This window comes from Varanus komodoensis, unplaced genomic scaffold (genome assembly GCF_004798865.1).
Source record: "Varanus komodoensis strain SLA01 unplaced genomic scaffold, ASM479886v1 scaffold1, whole genome shotgun sequence".
Lineage (NCBI taxonomy): Eukaryota > Metazoa > Chordata > Lepidosauria > Squamata > Varanidae > Varanus > Varanus komodoensis.
This window is the reverse complement of record NW_025335268.1, coordinates 104,400,081-104,421,860: the sequence shown is the minus strand read 5'-3', so window position 1 is coordinate 104,421,860 and position 21,780 is coordinate 104,400,081. Positions and strand designations below refer to the sequence as shown.

At 38.5% G+C, this 21,780-nt stretch overlaps 1 protein-coding gene across 1 annotated transcript in view; it reads left to right on the top strand.

Annotated features, from left to right (window-relative positions):
• Window positions 1–21,780, top strand: part of CCDC186 (coiled-coil domain containing 186) — a 44,854-nt gene that overhangs the window by 8,336 nt on the left and 14,738 nt on the right. Inside the window, exons 2-10 of the mRNA XM_044439327.1 lie at window positions 1,888–2,573; window positions 8,164–8,290; window positions 9,906–10,034; window positions 11,381–11,593; window positions 13,983–14,102; window positions 15,881–15,985; window positions 17,230–17,328; window positions 17,503–17,589; window positions 19,703–19,845. Of these exons, the coding sequence (XP_044295262.1) occupies window positions 1,900–2,573; window positions 8,164–8,290; window positions 9,906–10,034; window positions 11,381–11,593; window positions 13,983–14,102; window positions 15,881–15,985; window positions 17,230–17,328; window positions 17,503–17,589; window positions 19,703–19,845 (1,697 nt within the window). The 5' untranslated portion in view covers window positions 1,888–1,899. The remainder of the gene's footprint in view (window positions 1–1,887; window positions 2,574–8,163; window positions 8,291–9,905; window positions 10,035–11,380; window positions 11,594–13,982; window positions 14,103–15,880; window positions 15,986–17,229; window positions 17,329–17,502; window positions 17,590–19,702; window positions 19,846–21,780) is intronic.

The following is a 21,780-nucleotide window of genomic DNA, read 5'->3' as shown; positions in this document are numbered from 1 at the left end:
CCCATTCATCTCTGAGCAGATGTTCAAAGAATAATCAATGCTATTGAAATATGCAAGAAATATGCCAGAAAATCCACCCATTTCATTCAATGCTTTTAAAAGAGAGAGGAAAATGAAAATAGATCTTTTGAGAAGAAAAGGCATATTTAGTACTTTTAAATATTGTCCACAAAGACTTTTGATGTTATTGTCTATTCTGGAAGGAAATGAGATTACATTTTAAAGGAACAGATTAAACTAGTTGATAGCGCTGGCTTCATATCATAGCTCCTTGTCCCTCAGTAACTTAATCTTTTTACTTCTACAATAGGCAATCAAAGCCTTGTCCCAATTTAATACCCGCTACTTACCTATTTAGGAGCAGAAACAGTCAGACAAAGGTTACAACTGGGGATATATTTATGCTTTACTGGTAATTTGATTCCTTCCATCCGTCCTTCACATTTATATACTATTTCAGTCAACAACTAAACGGATTCCAGAGTTGTGAATAATAGAAAGGTAAAACAGATGAAGGTAAAACTGTAGTCTGTCAGTTAAGGAAGCCTTTCTGAAATAAATATTTAGGAGGTACAAAGAGCAAGACCAAGGTGGTGCTTGCCCAAACCTTCAGAGGCAGGGAGTTCTAGAGAAAGGGAGCTATCACACTAATGCTCTTCTCAAGCTGGACTCCAGTCATGAGGAGTGTGCCATCTGATGATCCCAGCGACCCTGCAGGTTGTTAAGGGAGAGGATACCTCCAAGTATCCTCTCTTTAATCAGCATGTGAAACCTGTTTAACTAAACCCAGTGATTTAGCTGATGGGGGAGTACCTTTTATTTGTAAGCTTTACACATTCCATAAAGTCAAAGCAGTATTTGTTGTTATCCAAAAATGGAACAAATTCTTCTTTGCTCATGTGAAATGCAGGGCTAGGTATGGAGCATCCTTTGTTCTTTAGACTTTTGGAGACATCTAAGAAACAAAAAGTGAAGACCTATTTGTTCTGTGCCTGGTACTCAAATGTTCCACATTGAAAGGAATTTTATACATGAGGTTCAGGAAAGGTATATTTAATCATATATAAACCCCATGAAAAAATAAGTGTTGTGCATTATTCTCTATTGTGCAGATGTATATGAGGCTTGTCCTATAAAAAGATCATGCATCCCAAATTTAGTTTGCAGATAGTAAATGAACCTAAACTGTTATATCCTAAACTGTAAATGAACCTAAACTGTAAATGAACCTAAACTGTAAATGAACTGTAAATGAAATGATAGTAAATGAACCTAAACTGTTAAACTTAGGTGGCGCCTAAGTTATGGAATGCGCTCCCCAGAGAGGTCCGCCTGGCGCCGTCGTTATTTGTTTTTCGGCGCCAGGCTAAGACCTTTTTATTTAAGCAACATTTTAAATGCTAAATACAATTGAATTTTATCTGGCCAGGGCGGCTTATTTTATAATGTGAGTTTTGATTAAGATTATTTTATATGGATTTTAACTTGTTTTATCTATGTTGTAAGCCGCCCCGAGGCTTCGGCGAATGGGGCGGCATAAAAATGTTTTAATAAATAAATAAATAAATAAATAAATAAATAAATAAATATATCATCATCTGTATCTTTAATGTGTACCATATAAATCAGGAAGAGTTCCAATAACATTCAGTGGTTAAAAATAACAAATAAAATTTCATGCTACTGTTATGGTCAGCAGAAGGACTATGCATATCTCTTATGTGACCTCACATTGCATTATGTCAGATTAGTTTGCAGTTGAAATTTCCTGGCTATTCAATTTCCTAAAGTTCTTCACCAATAGCTGAAATGATCGAGGTTGTTTCAAGATTTCCTCTTCTCTCTTTTCTCTGGATATCATGAGCTGTATTTTGAATTTTCTTCTAGATCCTTGGAAGGATGGATGAGTACTTACCAGAAGAGCAAAATTCTCTGGGGACGGCCAACCTTTCAAGGGCTGAGAGTGAATCCTTCAGCTCATCATCTGTTGAGGAAGCTGGCAAAAAACTGGAAATTGGGGATAGTCTACACACTGCATGCACTGGAGATGAAAAAAGCACTTTCAATACAGAAAGCAAAGAGTTGGATCCCACTTCATCAGCTACTGATCCCAGTTCACCAGCTACCAAAGCAAGTGGGGATGGAGACTTAATTGAAACACAACTTACACCAGATTTTCATGGAAATTCTTGTGCAAAATTGTTTGAAATACAAACAAATGCATCCACAAGAAACAATAGCTTACCTGGTGGAGACAGTGAACAGCAGGTTTTGAGAACAAATAATGCAAATCAGTCCCTGGCAGACTTATTGGAGGATCATATGAAGAGGCCTTTTGGGGACTGTTCAGAAAGTCCATATGACACAGATTGTACTAAAAACCTTATCTCAACAATACAGAACACTTCCTCTCAGGAGGCTTTACTAGAAGAAATAGAATCTGAGCTCCTGTCAACAGATCTCCTGAAAGATCATAAACTTTCAAATGGCATTTGCAAGAGTGAGGCTACATTGGCTGTATTTGAAAAATGCATGCAAGACAAATACCTGCAGCAAGAACACACAATAAAGAAGTGAGTACTGGGTGAATGTCCACATGATTGTCTTTAAAAATGAATGTTCCCTGTTGCTGGTTGTAGAGTTTAAGGCTTTCTGCTGGGTAACTATAGTGATGTACTTGGAGCTTAACTGTTTGCTTGTACAAACACCAAAGAAGCTGTGAGGTTAGTTTCATTGCAAATGCATAAATGACCATGTGCTTTAAAAGTTCATGACAGGGTTTTTCAGTCAAGGACAAGGACTAGGAATGTACACAATTAGTTCTGTGCACCAAGGCTTGTAGATTCCTCCTCCTGCTTCAACTGGTAGTTTTTTTTGTACCAGATGTTAGTGGTTTTGGAACTGAAAGTAGCTTTGAAAGCTATCTGTAATTGGATGTGAGGGTCTTCTAAATAATGAAAAAAGTAAACCATCTCCTTAGTTAAAACTATGCTCATTTAAAGTAGCTCTGGGGATCATGGTCTTGGTGAGCAGACTGTTTGCTACCCTGCATTTTGGTAAGTGCAACAGCCTCTTTCCATTGCAATGCTTCCTGGGGAGAAGGCATTTGGTGTGTGTGTAGGAAGAGAATGCATACCATTTCCTTTTGGCTACCATTTCATTCTAACTTGTGTTTGTAATGTAAATTTCAGTCAGGAGTACTGGTGAGACTGGAAAAAAACAATCCTACAAGGAATATCTATTTTCTCTTCTCTTTGGCCATGGACTGTACAAAATACTACCCGCTTTTAGGAGCACTTTTCACCAGGGAAGAGATCATTGGACTGGCATTTTGCATGTAACAAGTGATAAAAATAGAAAGGGTCACTACACTAATGAATGCATCAAGTTCAGGGTAGTATTTTTTGTTTGTTTTCACTGAAGAAAGTTTCTACATACTTCACACTTATTTATTGCATGTTTTAACCCACCCCATAATGAATGTTATCTGGGCAGATTACAAACAGTTTTAAGACTAAGATGTCATATATATATGTGAGTGTGTATATATACATATAATGATACAAATACTTAAAAGAATACAATACAATGAACAGTACAAGATTTGATGAGAGAGCAGTAAAAATCTAGTTTCTTTGGTTGCATTTAATTCACATTAAACTACTTTGCTTTTGTTCTAGTTGACCTCTGTCTCTAGGTTGTACCCAGGGGTGGTGCAAGTAGGAAGTATCAAGCTGCTTATGTGAGGCAGAACATCTAGTGTTTCCCAATCCCTTGTATTCACTGCAGTCCCCAGAAGCCTTGAAAAGTTCCTTCTGAGGGTTAGAGAGACACCTCTGGAGACATCAGAATACAGCACAGAGGTCTGCAGTAGAGAAGAGGGCACTTGTAAAAATTTGGGAGGTAAAAGGAAGACTTTGCTGCCAGTGCAAAGCCATCATGATTATAACTCCTAGAAGCTGTTAGAAAAGGCTGCAGTTGTCCGTAGTGGTTCATTAGTGAATTATCTTTAGCCAGTTAAATTCAAACCTGTAATAAGCTAGATGTTAACACTAATCACTTCTTTTTCTTCCCATTCCTGACATTCTACTTTCAATTAACACCTCAAGAACACCCTATTCCTGGGTTGTTGCATGGTCTTGAAATAATGAACTCTGGGTTGCAAGATAAGAGAGAGCACAATTGGGTAAATGTCTTACTAACCAAGGGGGTTATTAAATAATGGCAAATAATCAGACATACATAATCAGTAACCCAGTTCACACATCTTAACAGCAATCCTTGGCTTCTTTAACCCAGGAATTTCAGAAATGAATGGAGCTTGCAAGATGCACTGTAATGTTTTCTACTTTTACTTAACAACCCAGAAATGCCACATTCTTGGATTGTTTTGTGAAGCACAGACCTGAAAATTCTACATTGTTTATGAACTAAATAACTTTAGAGTTAGCCTAACCACAAAGCATGGTCAATTGTTGTGTTAACGCTGGATTGTTCAGCATATAAGCAATATAAGTTCATTATTTCCAGATCATGAAACAACCCAGGAACAGGGTGTTCTTGAGGTATTAATTGAAAGTTGAATGACAGGAATGGGAAGAAAAATTCTCATTTTGTTCACCCCTGACCAATCCTGGGTTTAAACAATGATGAATTGATTTCATGATGTGCAAACCAGATCACTAGAATATTTTGATATGATGCTGCAAAAATGCAAGGCCAGATAATTACTCATTTTCTCAACTCATGGGGTTGGAAGGAACCTTGAGTGTTATCTCATCTGTCCAATCTCCTTCCTAACTTTAGCTTGCTTCAAAATGTACAAATAAATGTAAAAATGTATACTTGTGTCATCACATTTTTCCTAATTTACAAATGTGTATGAAAAATCTGTGTGGATGGGAAGTAGCCCCATCTCATTCTTCTCTAGGGTCTGAGTGCAACAATAACGATTCTGTACTTTGATCTTTTTTTCTTTATTGCCACTTCTGATAAGGTATAGTGAATTACATCATTCCTGCCTGTGGGCTGATTATCAGCCAAGGCTTTCCTAGGGCATACTCTGTGTTTGCAAAGAGAATTTCCAAGCACACCAGATTGCTTGGATAGGGTAGTGTGTGAAGAATTTCCAGACAGTCATCTGTTTAAGTTCTAAGGTGACACAGTAAAAATGCTGCTGGATCCCACAATTAGAGGAAATGTTCTCTACGTGAGTCAAACTTGAGAACCGCAACAGCTAAGCCCCATGTTTTGCTAACCTCTAGATCTAACAGAAGACATTTTTAATCAGTGTGAGTTACACTGTCAGTTACTCTTTGTTAATTAAATTTCAGTCCACTTTGAAAAGAGTTAAAATTCAGATTCAAAATGAAGTTATCTGTTGCCTGGGAAATAAACCAGTAGCCATACTGTGATTGCTATTTTCAAGGGCTGGTACAAGACATATAGTAGTCTTCAGCACAAAATCATGTTAAGGAGGAACAGTCCGCACCTAATTGGGTGCTGTCCTTTTCCTCTTTTCTGTATTTTTCCCCTAAACCTCCATTGTCGCTGGTATATTGGGCCATAGTTTATCATCATTGTAGGGTTGGGAAAAGGGCAACTAAAATGATCAAGGGCATGTAACAGCGTCATGAGGAATGGAAAAAAAAACTGAGATGGTACAGCCTTAAAAAAGGAGAATAAAGGGAGAAATGATAGAAGTGTACAGAATTATATTCACGCAGCTTTGAACCTTCAAGCTACTACTCTAATGTAATCATGTTGCCCTTCATCCACAAGAGTACCAAAAAGTGGCCTGAATTATTCAAAATCCAGTTGGCCGTTCTTTTCACAAGGCACCTAGAGCAGAGTTGAAGAGGTTTGGGGCATCTTTGGGCAGAACATCATATAGTTTGAGCTCTAAACCTAATGTTTTCATTTGATTCCTCCATTCTAAATCAGCGAATTAAATGCATGTGTATGCTCTCTCTTCACAATTTCTTATTTTAACATAGTTATATCTTGCCTTTTTTCCTTCATGGAAGTTGTGGCAGCTTAAATAATTCTATACCTTCTCTCAATATTATCTTCACAGCAACCCTGTGAGGTAGGTCAGGCTGAGAGTCTGTGACCAGCCCAAAGCCCAGTTAACCTTGTTGCTAAGAGGGGACTAGAATGTGAATCTCCCAGAGCCCAGTGCAACACCCTGATCATCACTCTCAGTATTAACTGGTACACATGGAAATGCTTTGTAACCATTAAATGCCACTCATTTTTTTAAATTCAAACTTTCAAACTAGAGTATCATAGGAATCAGTGTGAGATATTTGTTAAATCTGATACTTGTATTTTATGTGCTCTTGGACTCCAGCTTATATCGTGTGTGATAGTCATACTTCAACATTACCAATGTACGTAAAACAGCACAGGATGTTGGGCTTAGATAGCTTTGAAACAGACATATTTGTGAAAGATAGATCTTTCAATAGGTATTGACCACAATTGTTAAATGGAACCTGCCTGTTCAGATATGGTGTATGTTTAAATACCAAAAATATTTGGGGACAAACAATGGAAAGGCCTTCATGACCAGGTTAAAGGTTTCCCACAGACATCTGCTTGGCTGCTGTTGGAATCAGGGAGCTGGGTTAGATGGACCTGTGGTCTGATGCAGTGGGACTCCTCTTATGTTGCAGTCTTACTTTGCACCCTTCCTAAGGAGATCTTAAGAGTTTTCTTATGTGTAAAAAGAGCTAAGCAGAGCATGGAGGGTAAACTAACCTCTTGGTATCAGTAGTTCTTCACAGGCTGCAATTTTTAGAACAACTTTACATATTACCATAAATGGAGAGTCCTCAGTACCCTGCAGTTATTGGCAAAATGGCTAGAACTATGCAAGATTATTCATATGACAAGCCACACAATAAATTGTAATTACTGCATGGGCAGCTGCAGAATGTTTGGGGACTTCTTTAGTCTTATGGATGCCCCTTGCCATGGGATTCAGTAGGAATGGGAGGGGGATGTTTAAAAAATGCTGGCATTTTGCCTAAGTTCATCAACAAGCTGCTGCATCGTGTTCAGTAGCACTAAAAGGCTAAATTTAACTTGCTACTGAGCTAAACTTTATTTATAGAGGGTACCATTTTCTGTTTGTTTAAATTTGGAGGCAGCAACGGATACATGCAAACTGTGTGTGGCCCATCCTTGCCTTGGAGGAAGGAGGGAAATCTCTCAAACTGAGATCAATAGCAAAAGAACAGGTTGTAGCAAGCTGTAGTAAAAGTATTTGCCTATATCAGAGCATCAAAAGACTTAGTTGCAGCCGTCAATCTGAACTAGGTAGGGAAATGCTATAGTCCTAGGGTTGCTTCTCTCTCCTTATCTCAGGAAAGTATTACTTCTGCCAGTGCCTTAGATTGCCTTCTTCTCCAGCCTGCATCTCAGTTTTCCAAGATGTAAAACATAGTCCTATACAAATTTAGACAGAAAAAAACTGTGCTTGCTCAGGCATGCCGGAAGTTGTAACTCCCCTTTTCTGCCTAAACTTGCATAGGGTTGTACCTTTAGCTCATTTTCTGAATGTCATCGCCTGGTTCAAAGTACTTCTGTTTGGGCATTGTTGGAAATATTAGTTGCAAAATGGGTGGCATTCCAATCCAAAGCTTTACACTGGTGCTGCAGAACAAGATAGCTTTGTTAATTTGGCAACTGCTGCTTTGGGCAGTTGTCATGCCATAAACATTTATTTCTACAGTTGGGGACAGAATATAGCCAGAACATGGTGGGTTAGGACTGAGATAGGACTGGGAGCAACTTGCTTAATGGTTTCTGGCCATCACAAATCTAGCTAAAATGTCAATAGCCTTCTGCCTCTGATTTGCATTGTTAATAATTGTACTATAATTGATAGTAGACTAGGCATACTGGAAGGCTCTGCTCTGTCACTAAAAATGTTGGTAATACCGTACTTTGTACTTTGAAAATGGAGAGAATGTCACTAAAGCCAAAGAGTGGTATCCTGAGTGTGGCTCATTGGAGTTGCCCCAGGGAGGTCCACCTTGAACAAATGTTAGCTCTCTGGCAGTTCCGAATTTGGCGAGGTAGTTGTCTTGATAATGCTTACATCTTACTGCTGGGCTTTGCCTTCTCAGTTATTGTTTTAATTATTTTAATGGACAGATTGATTAAAGAAAACAAAAAGCACCAGGAACTAATTTTGGACATTTGTTCAGAAAAGGACAACTTAAGAGATGAGCTGAAAAAAAGAACAGAAACAGAAAAACAGCATCTCAACATTATCAAGCAGGTATAGGAATGTCATATTATGTCATAATATTATGTCATATTATGTCTATTAATGTCATATTTGAGACATATTGCATACTTGGTGGGTTTGTTCATATTGTCATTCCTAAAGTGATCTTTGACTTGGTGGTTTGTTCTTCATGCCATTGTAGTTCCAGTCTAAAACCAAGAAAGGGTTTCTATGGGGCTTAATTTCCATAGCAGTGAATGTTGGTTGGCAGACCACTGATATAATCTCTGGTTTCCATATGGCAAGGGAACTTTTGCCAGGGAGGAGTGGGGCAGACATTTTTTCCTTTCTGCTTACATGTAACTTGCCGGATTTTCTTCTCTTTTTCTTTTTACTCACACTGGAGAGTAATTCCTTACAGTAGCTCCAGGGCTGGCATAGTTCCCCATATTTGGGGAAAGAAGTCAGGGAACAATGGGGTTTTGGGTCCAGTGAATCCAAGCCTCTTCCAGTTTACTCCTTGGCATGCAGCTTTTTGATCCCTATTGCCATCAGAGCAGAGACAATGGAGAAGCAATGGGACCTTTTCCAATGGCACATCTTCCTCTCTGCTCACAGGAAAGATGGCTGACAAAATTCTATGGCCCCTTTCCATTGATTGTAGGATTGTAGCTATTTATGTGTGAATAGCCTTGCAATTAAAGATATTGGTATTCTGACAAACCTTTGGGTTGGAAAATTTTCCTAGGCAAATTAGGTTAATAAGATAATGTACATCAGAAAAAAAATCAGTTTAATCTAGTATAATACATTTCACCACGTTTCATTTACTTTTCTTGTACTTTTACTACTGCTAAAAAGTAGTAATCCAATACACCGTACATATGAGAGCTGTATATATGAGGGGAGGAAATTAAAATGTATTTAATATGATTTAAATATTATTATAAATATAGACATTTTCATTGTAAAACTTTCAGGACAATTATATATGTTTCCCTTGCATTGTTTAAATTTAAGAAAAAACACATTAATTAGTTTTTAGCAATCTAAAGAACAGTGCATGATATTGCCCGCAACCACTCATATGCAACTTTGAAATACATATTTGTATTTGTAATTGGCATCTATTCAGTGTTACTAGCTAATATATGAAACGAAAAAAATTACATGCCACCTAACTGCTTATAGTACCATCTAGAAGAAAAATTAGTTTTTAGCATGCTTTCTGGGGGAAAATACATTGTTCCTTTTGTGAAACAGTGCAGAAAAGCCCTTCAGGTAAATATTTTGATTCCCGTTTAAACTTCGCTTTACACTAAGCTATAATATGGATATTTGAAGCTGCTTATATGAATTAAAAAATAAGGTGTGTTGGCCCTCTTGTCCAAAACCAAGCTTAAAAAAATGGGATGGTTATGATTTGCTGCTGCTGCAGAAACACCACTGTGTAGTTCTTTCACACATCCATGTTGCTGTTTCGAGTTGCAGCAGTCGCAATCTTGAGGATAATTGCTCCCAAGCTGCAAACGTCATAACATCTTATGTGTCTAGTTTTTAAGAAGTTTACTCAAGTTGCAAATAAGGATATAACTTTTTTTTTTTTGCCTTATGGATGATGTACATACTGACGTAGGTCTGTTATTCCCTGCTGTTCTGTTTGCAGTTAGAGGCCAGAATAGAGGATCTACAAAAAGAAGTTAAAGCTGCTAAGGATAAACTTCTTTCCCAAGATGCTGCTGCAAAAAATGCTATACAGCAACTACACAAAGAGATGGCTTTTCGTACAGACCAGGTGCCTTTTGAGGGATTTTAAAACTTAAATTTTGGAGCTTAAAAATTTTGGAGAATGTGGAAGTATAACATTTAGCCCCTCACATATAAATTATGAAAATTGTAAACGTAAAAAATGCCATAGTTTGAAATCAGTGGGCCTATATGAAAAGTAGGTGTGTAGTTTGGTAGTATGGGAGAAATCCTGTACTTTTCAGTTTCTCTGTAGAGCACTGTTCTATAGAGCAGTGGATTCTTTTGGGGATGAGAAGAAAAAACTGCTGTGTGTCATAAGAAGCAAATAACATTTGTCGTTGATCACTTCTGACATGTCACTTACTCCAAAAAAGGTGACTTTTGCATGTTGCCGCTACCATAATGTTTAGTAGTTTGTGTATTTGAATTAACTACTACTGAAACAACTATCCAAGTAAATGGAATCATTAGTTTTGCAATGGATCTGATAAAGAGTGAAATTGGAATTAAAGCTGTTTGCTAAATCCAGTACTGTGTACGACTCTTCCATGTTCTGTTGCCATTATCTAGGCAAGTAAAATGTCTTTTAAGATTATCAGTGCAATATAGTATTATTGGACAAAAGAAGTCGAAACCCCACTTTGCTCCAATTCAAGGATGGACAACTTATGATCCAAAAATATGTGTAGGGCCCCAAGTCCCATCATCCTTCACCACTGGCTATGAAAACTAGGGCTGATGTTGTGGGCCAAATAATCTGGAAGTTGCCCACCCCAAAGAGGACCAAACTAGCATAACTTTATATATTTGGGTCTGAAACTCTTCTGAGAAAAGACAGTATACAAATATGATAAAAAAAGAATAGAACACAATGTGAGAGTTTGTACATAAGATTGAGCACTGGTTTGCTACTATGAGGATGAGTTGCCATGACACTCAGGCTCTCTCCTCTGCCTTCTTCTACCTTGCTGCCCCAAGGAGGAGAAGCTTCCATTTCTGTTTTCAGTTAACTACAACTTAGTTCAGAAGAGCTGCTCTCTCCAGAAGCTGTGGGCCACAGCTCCCATAATCCCAGATCACTGTTCTTGCTAGCTGATGGGAGTTGTAGTTCAAAACATCAGGGAGGCAACAGATTATCTACCCCAGCTTAGTGTATTGTCTGAACCCAAAGTGTTGATCTTAGCATGTTTGGTTTCTGTGGCATGTGATTTGAAGTTGACTTGTTTCAACAAACCATAGTTATGATGATCTAACTTTGCTTGGGTTAAACAACAGGACAAAACAGAATCAATCAAAATGGAAGTGAACACTCTTATCAATTGGGCCAGATTGGTGGGGGAAATACATATTCACTCTCATTACTGACATTAAACTTTTATTTTGATATTCAAGGCAAATAAGAAATGTGAAGAAGCGCGCCAAGAAAAGGAAGCTATGGTAATGAAGTACGTTAGAGGAGAAAAGGAGTCGCTAGACCTCCGAAAGGAAAAGGAAGCACTAGAAAGAAAATTGAGGGATGCAAATAAAGAAATAGAGAAGCACACTAACAAAATAAAGCAGCTTTCTCAGGAAAAAGCACGCATTCATCAGCTCTTTGAAGCTAAGGTATATTACTCGTATCTCTAGTAGTTCTATATTGCTTGCACTTCCTTCAAGTTCTAGAAATGGATGAAAACATTCAAATTTTATTTCTTATGCATCTGAATGTGAAGTGGAAGATAATGGGGTCAGAGTAAAGATATGCAGCTAAGCATTCCTGTAATGAGGGGGAGTAGTAAAATAGAAAAAAAAATAAAGCTATCCTTCTGTGGCAGCAGATCCTCACCCCAGTCGGTCTGTTGGATGCTAACTGGCCAAAGAATACATGGCCTGTTTTGGATTTTAGATTATGGGGAGAGATTCTTGTGGACCTGACTAAAGGATGGAGGGTTTAGTTGTCCTTAGAACCTTTAACTACCTAAGGCAATCTCCTCCAGCCTAGTACACCGCAGATGTTTTGGACCAACGTTCTCTGCAGACCCAGCCAACATAGACTTTGGTAGCAGGTGGTGGAAGTTTTAGTTAAAAACATCTAGAGGGTTCCATATTATGGCACGTTGTCCTAGGAGGATAAGTTTCCTGGAATATTTATGTGTCAGGTGTAAAGTTTAACATTGTACATTTGGTTTTCTACTATATAGTGCATTTACTCATAGAGTAAAGCTACCAGCTCCGATCTGGGAGGTGCCAGGATGACTGGTTGAGGAATGCTCGGAGTTACTGAACTTTCTGTCTAACCATGCTTTCAATTGTACCCTTATCTAAAGGGTGAAAACAATATACTGGCTTTGAGCTAGCCCAGAGAGCAGATTTAATTAGGGTTTTCTTGGGTGTGTCATTGCACAATAAAATGCGGTGAAAGACTTTCAAAATCCTCAAAACATTGCAAAGGAACCCTAGGCCAGAAGTCATACCAAGAAACCACTTTTAGAATTATTTCACATTTCTCAGTACTTTGAAGGGTTTGCTGCCCCCATGTGGTGTTATGTGCAGATTCCTTGACACTAGATTATATGTAAACACATGTTCATACATGACACTTAAAAATGTTTTTCTTTGCTTTGTAATGAGAATATAAAACTTACTAGAATGCTTTTTTCTATACCAAGTGCTTTGTGTCCTCCTTCTCTTCTCCATTAAGATTTTTAAAAAATACTCAGTTTTGTTAAAATTAGAATTCAGAATGAGCCTACCAGGGAAAGGAATGTTAGCTTAGGGGGACAGCTCATGCTTTGCCCACGGAAGGTTCCAGGTGATGTCCCTCGTATCTCCATGTAGCTTTAGGAAACAACCCTTGCTGAAATCCTGGTTGGGGTTTACCACAGGTCAGTTTTGATCATAGTGCACTAGAAAGACCAGCATAAGGCAGCTTCCTATGTCCCTAGTACCCCCATTCCCATATTTCTCCATATTTTTGCTAACATAGAGGAAATGAAGAAGAACAAGGGGAAGGAAGGAGGAGGAGAGATAGGGGAGTAAGAGGGGTGATATAAGAAAAGGTGAAGTAAGCCACCAGAGATTCCTGGATTAGGGAGATGGGATTTAAGTGCTTTAAGTGTTCATATTGGATGCCGTTTGGTATTGCTAGCCCATGCAATGCTAGCTGTTGCATTAGCACTGCAATGTAATTGATGCCATCTGATTGCAAGAGAGAGATTCAAAGGCTTTTCAGAGATTGGACTGCTGCACTCTGCTTTACGTGGGGCTGCTCTTAAAAATCGTCCAGAAACTTCAGTAGGTACAGAACACAGGTATGCCTGCCTGCTAATGGATGGGCTGGTATGGACATAGAATCCCCATTATTGATCAACTGCATGGGTTACCAGTTCATGTCCGGGCACACCAAGGTGGTCACATCGACGTATAAAGCCTTCTAAACGACTTAGGGCCTGGATATTTAAAGGCTCGCCTCTTTCCATAGGCACCTTCCCAGACCCTAAGGCCATCTCTGGTGGTTCTTCTCTGTAAGCTCTTGCCAATATGGGCTATGAGGGGAAGGGTCTTCTATTTTAATTGTTGAACAAGATGGTTATGATTTTATGCTGGTTTTTATTTAGGTAAGGTTTGATTGGTTGCTGCGGATCTATGTCTATTGTGTTATTAACATCATTTTATTTTTTACTGATTTTTGTTGTTCTTGAATTGTTACAATCACTATGGATTTGCTACTGTGATTATGTTTATTCTATAAACCATTCTGAGTGTTTTGCTATAGAACAGTCCATAAAAACTTTAAATAAATAAGACTCTTGCATCCAAGTTGCCATGAAATAGTACAGATACAGGGTGGCATCATTCTTCACACCAAGAAGATTTCCCTCTCCTAATGCTTTGTGTTGGGTTTTAAGTGCCTTGTGTCTATATTTAATTTCAGCTGCTTGTGGAAAGGTAACTGATTAAAAAATGATGTAAAATGCTACATTTCTAAATTGCTCTAAAAATTAACTTTTTAAAGGAAGGTGAGGCTACCAGAATGTCAAAAGAAATTGAAAAATTGAAGGAAGAAATCAACTCTCATGTGATCAAAGTGAAATGGGCTCAAAACAAATTGAAAGCTGAAATGGATTTACATAAGGTCAGTATTCTGCTGGTAAAGAGATTAACTGTGGCTCTTGTTTTTCTCCTCTTTTAAAAGATACAGTGCAAAATTTAATACATTCCTTCTTAGCTAAGACGGTTAAAAATCAGTTGCAGAGTGATACGTAACACAGGCCAAATCATTTTAATACAATGAAAGTATGTGTTGAAAGAGTTCTCAATATGCCATCTTTCATATCTAGTCTTTTCAAGTGTCTGTAGCAGAGAAGTTGAAAATGGGTGAAAGGGAAGACAATTGGCATAAAAGGCAAACCTATGATACTTAGCAGTGCAATGCTATGGGTTTTTTGTGAGGCTGCTTAGGTGATTCTCCCAGCCCCACTTGCCAGATAGAGGTCCCCAACCCAGTGCCCACCAGAGTGAGTCTCTTACAAGCAGCAGCAACAAATGAGGAGGTGGGGTTCTCTCCCTGTTGCTCACTCCTGCTTGCCAGAAAGGCATCCCTCACCTGGCACCCAGCCAAGCATCTTTCTAGTCCCAGAGCCAGGATCCTTCTCAGGCGAGTGGGAGTGAGAATGGGGTCAGTGGGTCAGTCGGCTGAGTGGCACAAGCCCCAACTGGGCACTGCTGCCCAGCGATCTTCACCTCTCCTACTTGCACATGAGAGGCCTTCCCTCTGATGCATGTGGAGAGATGGCAAGGGAATCAGTTGAGCAACGCAGACAATGGGATGAGAGAAGTGGGGGTGCTGTCTCAAAGCCAGACTCCCCAGGTGCCCAGGCAGCCTCCGAGAATAACCAAGATGTACAGCTATTGAGCAGAGGCTTGGAACAGGGGATTTTCTCAGTGACAGACGAGGCATGTATAGCTCTTCATTCCGTGACATGACGTTGGCAGGCAAGGATGGCCCAATTAAAGGCTCAGCTTGCAGAGAGGAGGCATGCTCATTTCCAAAATGCCCCTCTTGAAAGGGTGGGGCCCAAACATACTCATAAGGAGAGTTCCTAGAACTAAATACTAGCTTGGGTTCAACCAACTGCTCTGGCATGCTCAGAGATTCATTCTGGGTGTTAGTGTGTCTGCAGAGTGCCTTGGTCAATAAAGGACAGTTTGCAAGAAAGGTCTGTGGCTTTGCGTATGTGCAGAGAGGAAAATAGCAGCTGTCTGTGTCACTCTCTGGCTCGTTGTTTGGTAAGAGCAGCACTGGGCCTCCTTTGCCAGATGTCTTGCTGGTTCTGGCCTTGGCACCATGATGAGTTGTGTTTTCTGGGTTTGACACAGTCAGCTGCCGTCATACTGAAAAACACAGAACAGGTGTTTTTTTCTGCATGTGCTTTCTAAAAACCAAACATACCATGCTGAAATACTATGATGGGGTTCAGATAACATGACAGGTCAACACTGGCAAGAAAACACTATGGCTTGTTCTTGGGCAAACCTGCCCTCTGCATACATTTGAATAACTTGCTTATTTTGCCGGTAACCTTCTGTTGCTTAAAAAGATAATATGCAATGGTTGCACTTTATATATAAAGAAGGGGGCGGAAATGTTCATGGATGCCCTCCGTCTCTTAAGAGAGGCAGTGAAGGCCTGCTTTTCTTTCCCTGTTCACTGTGAAGAAGGTTACGTGTAATCCTTTGTGTTGAGACTTGAGACTTCTCGGTTTTCAAAAAACAGAGCCATTTATATGTTTCATTTATTTTTCTGGTGCCAGTATTAAACCTGAATTGTGTCACTTCTGTGTTGCGCTCAGCATAACTGATGTTATTGCATAATAAGAGCTAACTCCCACTAAATGGCAATGTATTTTCCAGGACACCAAAGATCGGCTTAAAGAGGCAACAGTGAAGTTGACTCAAGCAAAAGAGGAAGCTGACCAGGTCCGAAAGAACTGCCAAGAAATAATAAAAACGTACCAAGTAGGTGTAATCTTACATGAAACAAATACAGCTGAACTTCCATATATGTTTTATTTCCTTGCAAAGTCTACTGTTACCTCCCTGTTAGACATCTGAAATGACGCCATCCTTTTCATAAACTGATCTGGTTGGGAAGTTGTTTCTACAGCAAGCTGTTGTGCTTAGGTGCCCACACTATGGTTTGCGTGTCAGTTTCACCTGACTCGGTCCTTGTGGTCTGCTCCCATCACCAGCAGTAATTCTGAATTTGTACCACATTGCACTTGTTCTCTGGAGACCTTGCAGCTGTTCCATGTGCTTTGTATAGCACTGTCTTCGTGCGGTGATGCTAGGGACCAAATATGTGAACTAACATGTGCCTGGTCTCTGTTACCGAGACACCTAAAGTGCTATCTAAGGCAGCTAGAGCCATGCTGTCTGGGGAAGACTAGGGGTTATAGGACATTTTTTCTGACTAGGTATGTATAGGATTGGGCTTGAATCTCTGATAGGTGCTTTTCTCTTCGGTGTGTCTCAGGATCAAGCTGCCCTCTGTCAGGCAAGCAGAATTGAGTTCTAATCCTGTGGAGAGTGCTGTGTCAGCAACATAGAATATATGCAACATCAAAAAGTGGTGTAACTTTGGTTTAATACCTAGATAGTACAGCTCTCCCTATTTCAATATTAAGATCCTTAGAGATTGCATGCAGGTGGTTGCATAACTCTCCTGCAATCAGTATCTCCTAGTTTATTCCCAAGAGTCTGAGAAATGACATCGGACGCCAGGCAAAGGGGAAATGGATCTGTTCAGAGACAGTAGCATCTGCTGTCACCCCACAGCCTGTTCATTTGCCCTTTGGTGATGTGGTTTGCAGGAGGAAGGTATACCTTTATCAGCTGAAGAGCTGTTTTGATCTTGCACCCACTTTCCCTTTTTCTGCTGTCATGTCTGAAGGGGAAGCATGTATACCTCTCTAGTGAAATGCACACAGTTCACACACATTTGGATATTTCATGCAGATACAAAGAACAACTGCTTCCAAGCCTGACTTACTAGAAAATAACGATATAATGTTTTGATAGTAAATGTGTGGTAGGTGACTTGTACAATAAATTTTGAGATACTTTTTGGATATATAAAATATTTTGTTTATAAAATTATATTGACTGTTCATATAGGGGATTTTGAATGGGGTGTTAAAGTTCAGTATTTGATTTCCTAATGTTTATTCCTATTCTTATTTTAAAAATTGCAATGCCGTTAGGAATCTGAAGAAATTAAGTCCAATGAATTGGATGTAAAACTCCGACTTACAAAAGGAGAACTGGAAAAACACCTGCAGGAAAGGTCTGATCATCTGGAGGTAAAACATACTTCTTTAGTCATCACTTTAATAAGGGATAAATATTATTACAAGGCTACTCCTGGGGGAGCAGGAGAGAACATGATCCAAATTATAAACGCTCTCTGGGTTGAAGGAGGTAAGATCCCATTTTCCTCTGAATCCTATTCATAGCTGTGCTCTTCTCTTTCAAAGATACATCAAGCAAAAATAAAAGAACTTGAAGATGTGAAGCGAACATTTAAGGAAGGCATGGATGAGCTGCGAACCCTAAGGACAAAGGTGAGGAACAAGATTTCCCTGTAGCCCCAAGAGTGGATGCAAACATAAGGATAGCTAATTTTATACCTAGACAGATTGGTTACATAGAGTGTGCACATTTGACTTTCAGGTGTGTTTGTTTGGTCTGTGGAAAATCCATCACCAAAAGGTGCTGCCCCATGCAAGCTTAGATAAACAAGGCCTACAACTCCCAGCATTCTGCAGCCAGTATGGCTACCTGGAGTGTGCTGAGAATAGGAGGACTTCTTTCTGCCTAAATATGCATAGGATTGTGCTCCAAATCTGCTTCTTCAGAGTTAATCGTTAGAAGCATCTATGAAAGTATGATTATATAATGGTATTGTGCTAATAATCAACATGAATCCAAAAACTATGATAAGCAGCAGAACTGTACAATCACTTCCCTTCAGTGACTTGTTTCCTGTATTGTATTACTTATTAGAAGCACTGTAAATGGGCAATTTGTTTTTTCAAGTGTTCTAATATAAGAAGTACTGAAGTTGGCAGAATATTCAAAGTATTTGAAATAAGTATACTGTCTCAAATAACTCTTGCAGCAGACTTTTTCTGTGCCACCATTCTTTTCCTGACCTTGAAAGTATCTTCTTCTGAAATTGACTTGTAGCTGTGGAAGATTTTTAATTACCTCAAGCAAATGAAAGAGCATCTCTAAGGATACTGGTTCAGCACTATGCCCGACTCTTTTGACTTTGAAACCAAGATTAATTGTAGAAAGTTACCATGATCTTGAGTGCCGCCACAAATTTTAATTTGTGTGCCAGATAGGGATTCTCAGAGATTGCTAACAATCATTTGGGTTAGGGTAAGGTACCCATTTTATATACTCCATAAGGGTCTATGATGAACCCTGTTTTCTGATTTATGTCCTCACAAAATGTATGCATTTTTCAGTTCTTGTTCCATAGATAAATGTAATTATCCAACTGTAATAAATGAGCAGAATCTTCAAACTGCTGATAGAAGTGGGGAAAAATGTTCACTGTTACTAAATTCAATTTTAAAATCATGAAAGAGAGGAAAGAACTATTGAGAAGTCAACAGCAATACTATTGCATTTCATTATTGCTACTTGATTTCTCATCTTTAGGATATGTTGAAGGATGTTCTTTCTTGTTCTCTGAAAATATAAGGGTAAGCCAAAGTACCCATATTACTTTCGCAACGTGACAACTGATTGATTCATTGGATTCTGATGAGAACCCTAAACCTAACTATGTATTATACAGCAGTCTAAAATTTCCTTTATGCATTATCTCTGTGTATGTTCCAGTCCAAATCCCCATTGCACTGTCAAAACTAGCTAGCTGTCAAAACTCCATTTCCCCAGGCAAAATGAGGGAATGCATTTTTTGAAGTAGCTGGAGTCTCGGGGGAGAAGTGCAGAATCTGTACCACCCTGAAGATAATCCCAGCAAAACACGCTAACAAAAAACTGAGGATCTTGCCATGAAGGGACTTGAACAAACGAAACTAATTTTCCTTTTTTTTAAAAAAGCAAATATTTGTGAAATTGAGGGCAAAATTTAAAGAAGAAATGTTTGCCAGCCACAGACTCAACCCCCTCCACCAAGGTGCCATTCAGACACTTTGGATGGGTTATCAGTGGCTGCCAAACCAAGGATTGTGAAAGATGGCCATCAGGGTCTGAGCCCTAAACTGTGTCTAATCTTAAGGATGGTTAGTAGAAGCAGGCCAGCTTTTTGGTATCCAGTTTGAAGTTAGCCTATTCTATTATTATTAGTTAAGGTTAACCATAGTTTACCAAACTTGGATGATGCAGCCCACTGTGGTTAATATGAAATGGAAATGACAGCTTTCAGACTCACAGCTGCAGTGGAGGGGAAAGTACACAGCACAAAGCTCTCTATGGCTCATTTCTGGTTAGTCTGACTGTAACCAATTGGGAGAAGGAGACTTCAAATGAAAAACAGGATGACAGAATACGTTTAGGAACAGAGAAATAGGTTAAGATGTAGCTATAATGTATGTATTTGTTTAATGTTTGTTAATGTTTTTATGCTTCAAGCAACTAGTAAAACATACTAGAAGTAATAAATATACTACCTATCTTAACAAGTTCTGTTGTTGTTAGGCCAAATGCCTAGAGGATGAACGATTGAGAACAGAAGATGAATTATCAAAATACAGAGAAATTATTAATCGCCAGAAGGCTGAGATTCAGAATCTGCTGGACAGAATAAAAATCATAGATCACCTACAGGAGCAGCATCAGAGGTTGGTAATAACACTTTTTAATCTTTATTTTATCTAATGGATTTAGTTAAGAATGCTTGTGTTTAAAAACTATTGCATGTGCGCGCTCTCTCTCTCTCCTTCATAAACTGACTAATTCAACCTTGGAGGAAAGAAATAATCTTTTGTTGCCATTAAATTTCTAGAAATTATGCTAGTTCTATGGAAGCATAATGGCTATGTAATGGTGGAATATAGTCTTTTAATGCTTTTGATTTTTTATATTTAATATTATCTTAATGACATTGGGCTATGATAACTAGGGTTAGGGTTAGAGAGAATTTTCATTCTAACCATACAGTGTTTCATGTAAATACAATAATTTATTGATAGATAATATTTCTATATTACCTTTTCACAAATGTTGCTCAGGTCATGCATAACATTTCAAATACAAATAAATGCATGAAACTTATAAAAAAGCAAAGAGTAAAGTCCGGCTTGAGTGCTATTTGAAGTAGACCTGTTGAAAGGAATAGGACTTAAATCTAGCATTAATCTGAATGGGTTTGTTGGGATAAATCCAACTATTTCTGATTTATGTTGGATTTATCCAATAAAACCATATTAAAATGTTAAAACAAAATTGAAACAATATTAAAATAGCTATTCCCAATTTCAAAGGCAAAAGTAAACTTGATATTTATGAACTTCATCTTTTTTTATAAGCTGATAAAATTTAGAGCCCAATGAAGTCACTAATATGAGTGTTTTAATAATGACCAATACTGTGCAGTTCCTTATTTAACCTTTGTGTGTGTGTTTCATCACAGTTTTCTTATTAAAAAGTGAGCATTACAGAAGAATAAGTCCATCACATTTTGCAAATATAAATGTATGTCCAGTTACTACAATATATATCCTGGTATATAATGAAATGTGAACATTCTCTTGCAAGGTTTGCTGTTGACCACAAGCCTTCTTTTCCAGTCAGTCGATTCATTTCTGTTTAATTTAATCTTATTTTGCCTTTTGCTTCTTCATTTTTAAAGATATTCAATTCTTCCTGATCATCTGTTGTTTTCAGTCTTCTTTTATCGGTTTCTTCCTTTAACAATTACCCCATTTCAGTTCCACTTCATTCCCTTGCTTTCTTGCCATGTCATCTGTTTCTTGGCCTATATTCTATTCATGAAGTTGCCCCTTATGATTTGATATAATAACAACTGTGTAATCGTCGTGTTTGTTTTTACATTGGTAAGGCTCCATTTAATTGTAGTAATTGGAATTAATTCTTGCATTCAGCCTTGTAAATTAAAGAACAATCTAATTTATGGGTAGCCAGAATAAAAAACATCTGAGCACAATCATGTTTCCATATGGTGCAAGTAAACTAAGGTTTAATGTATATTCTCTACTTCCTTGGTGTTTAATGTGTTTCATACAGAACACAGGCAAGCATCATATAAACATCAAACCACCCACACAGCCCATGGCTTTTGTAGGTAATAATTACCTAGAATGTAGTAATGTTTCCGCAATCATCAAGCTCCCATAGGAGTTACAGGACTCTTCATTTGCATCCCCTTAAATACCACTCACTTCTAATCAATCCTGCAACAGTGACTTTTTCTAAGCAATATGCAGTTAGTGTCTGCAGTTTGTAAGAACCTCTTAATAGTCAAGGTGAATCCTGAAATGAAATCCCCCTTCATTTTAAACAATTAAATATTTTCCATACAGCCTATGAGCTACATCATAGGCTGGTTCTGGGCTTACATTTCATGTTTGCAATATTGAGTCTGCTGCAATAGATGCTTCATGGCCTCTCCACGTCAAGTTTAGCAGAACCAGCCATGTATAATAAGCTACCCAGGATTTGATCTGCCTCCCACTTTTGCTTCCTATGTTTTGACTGCAAAGTGTGGGATGGGATGGGAACAGTGGGAGAATAGACACTGCTAAACAACTGGAAAG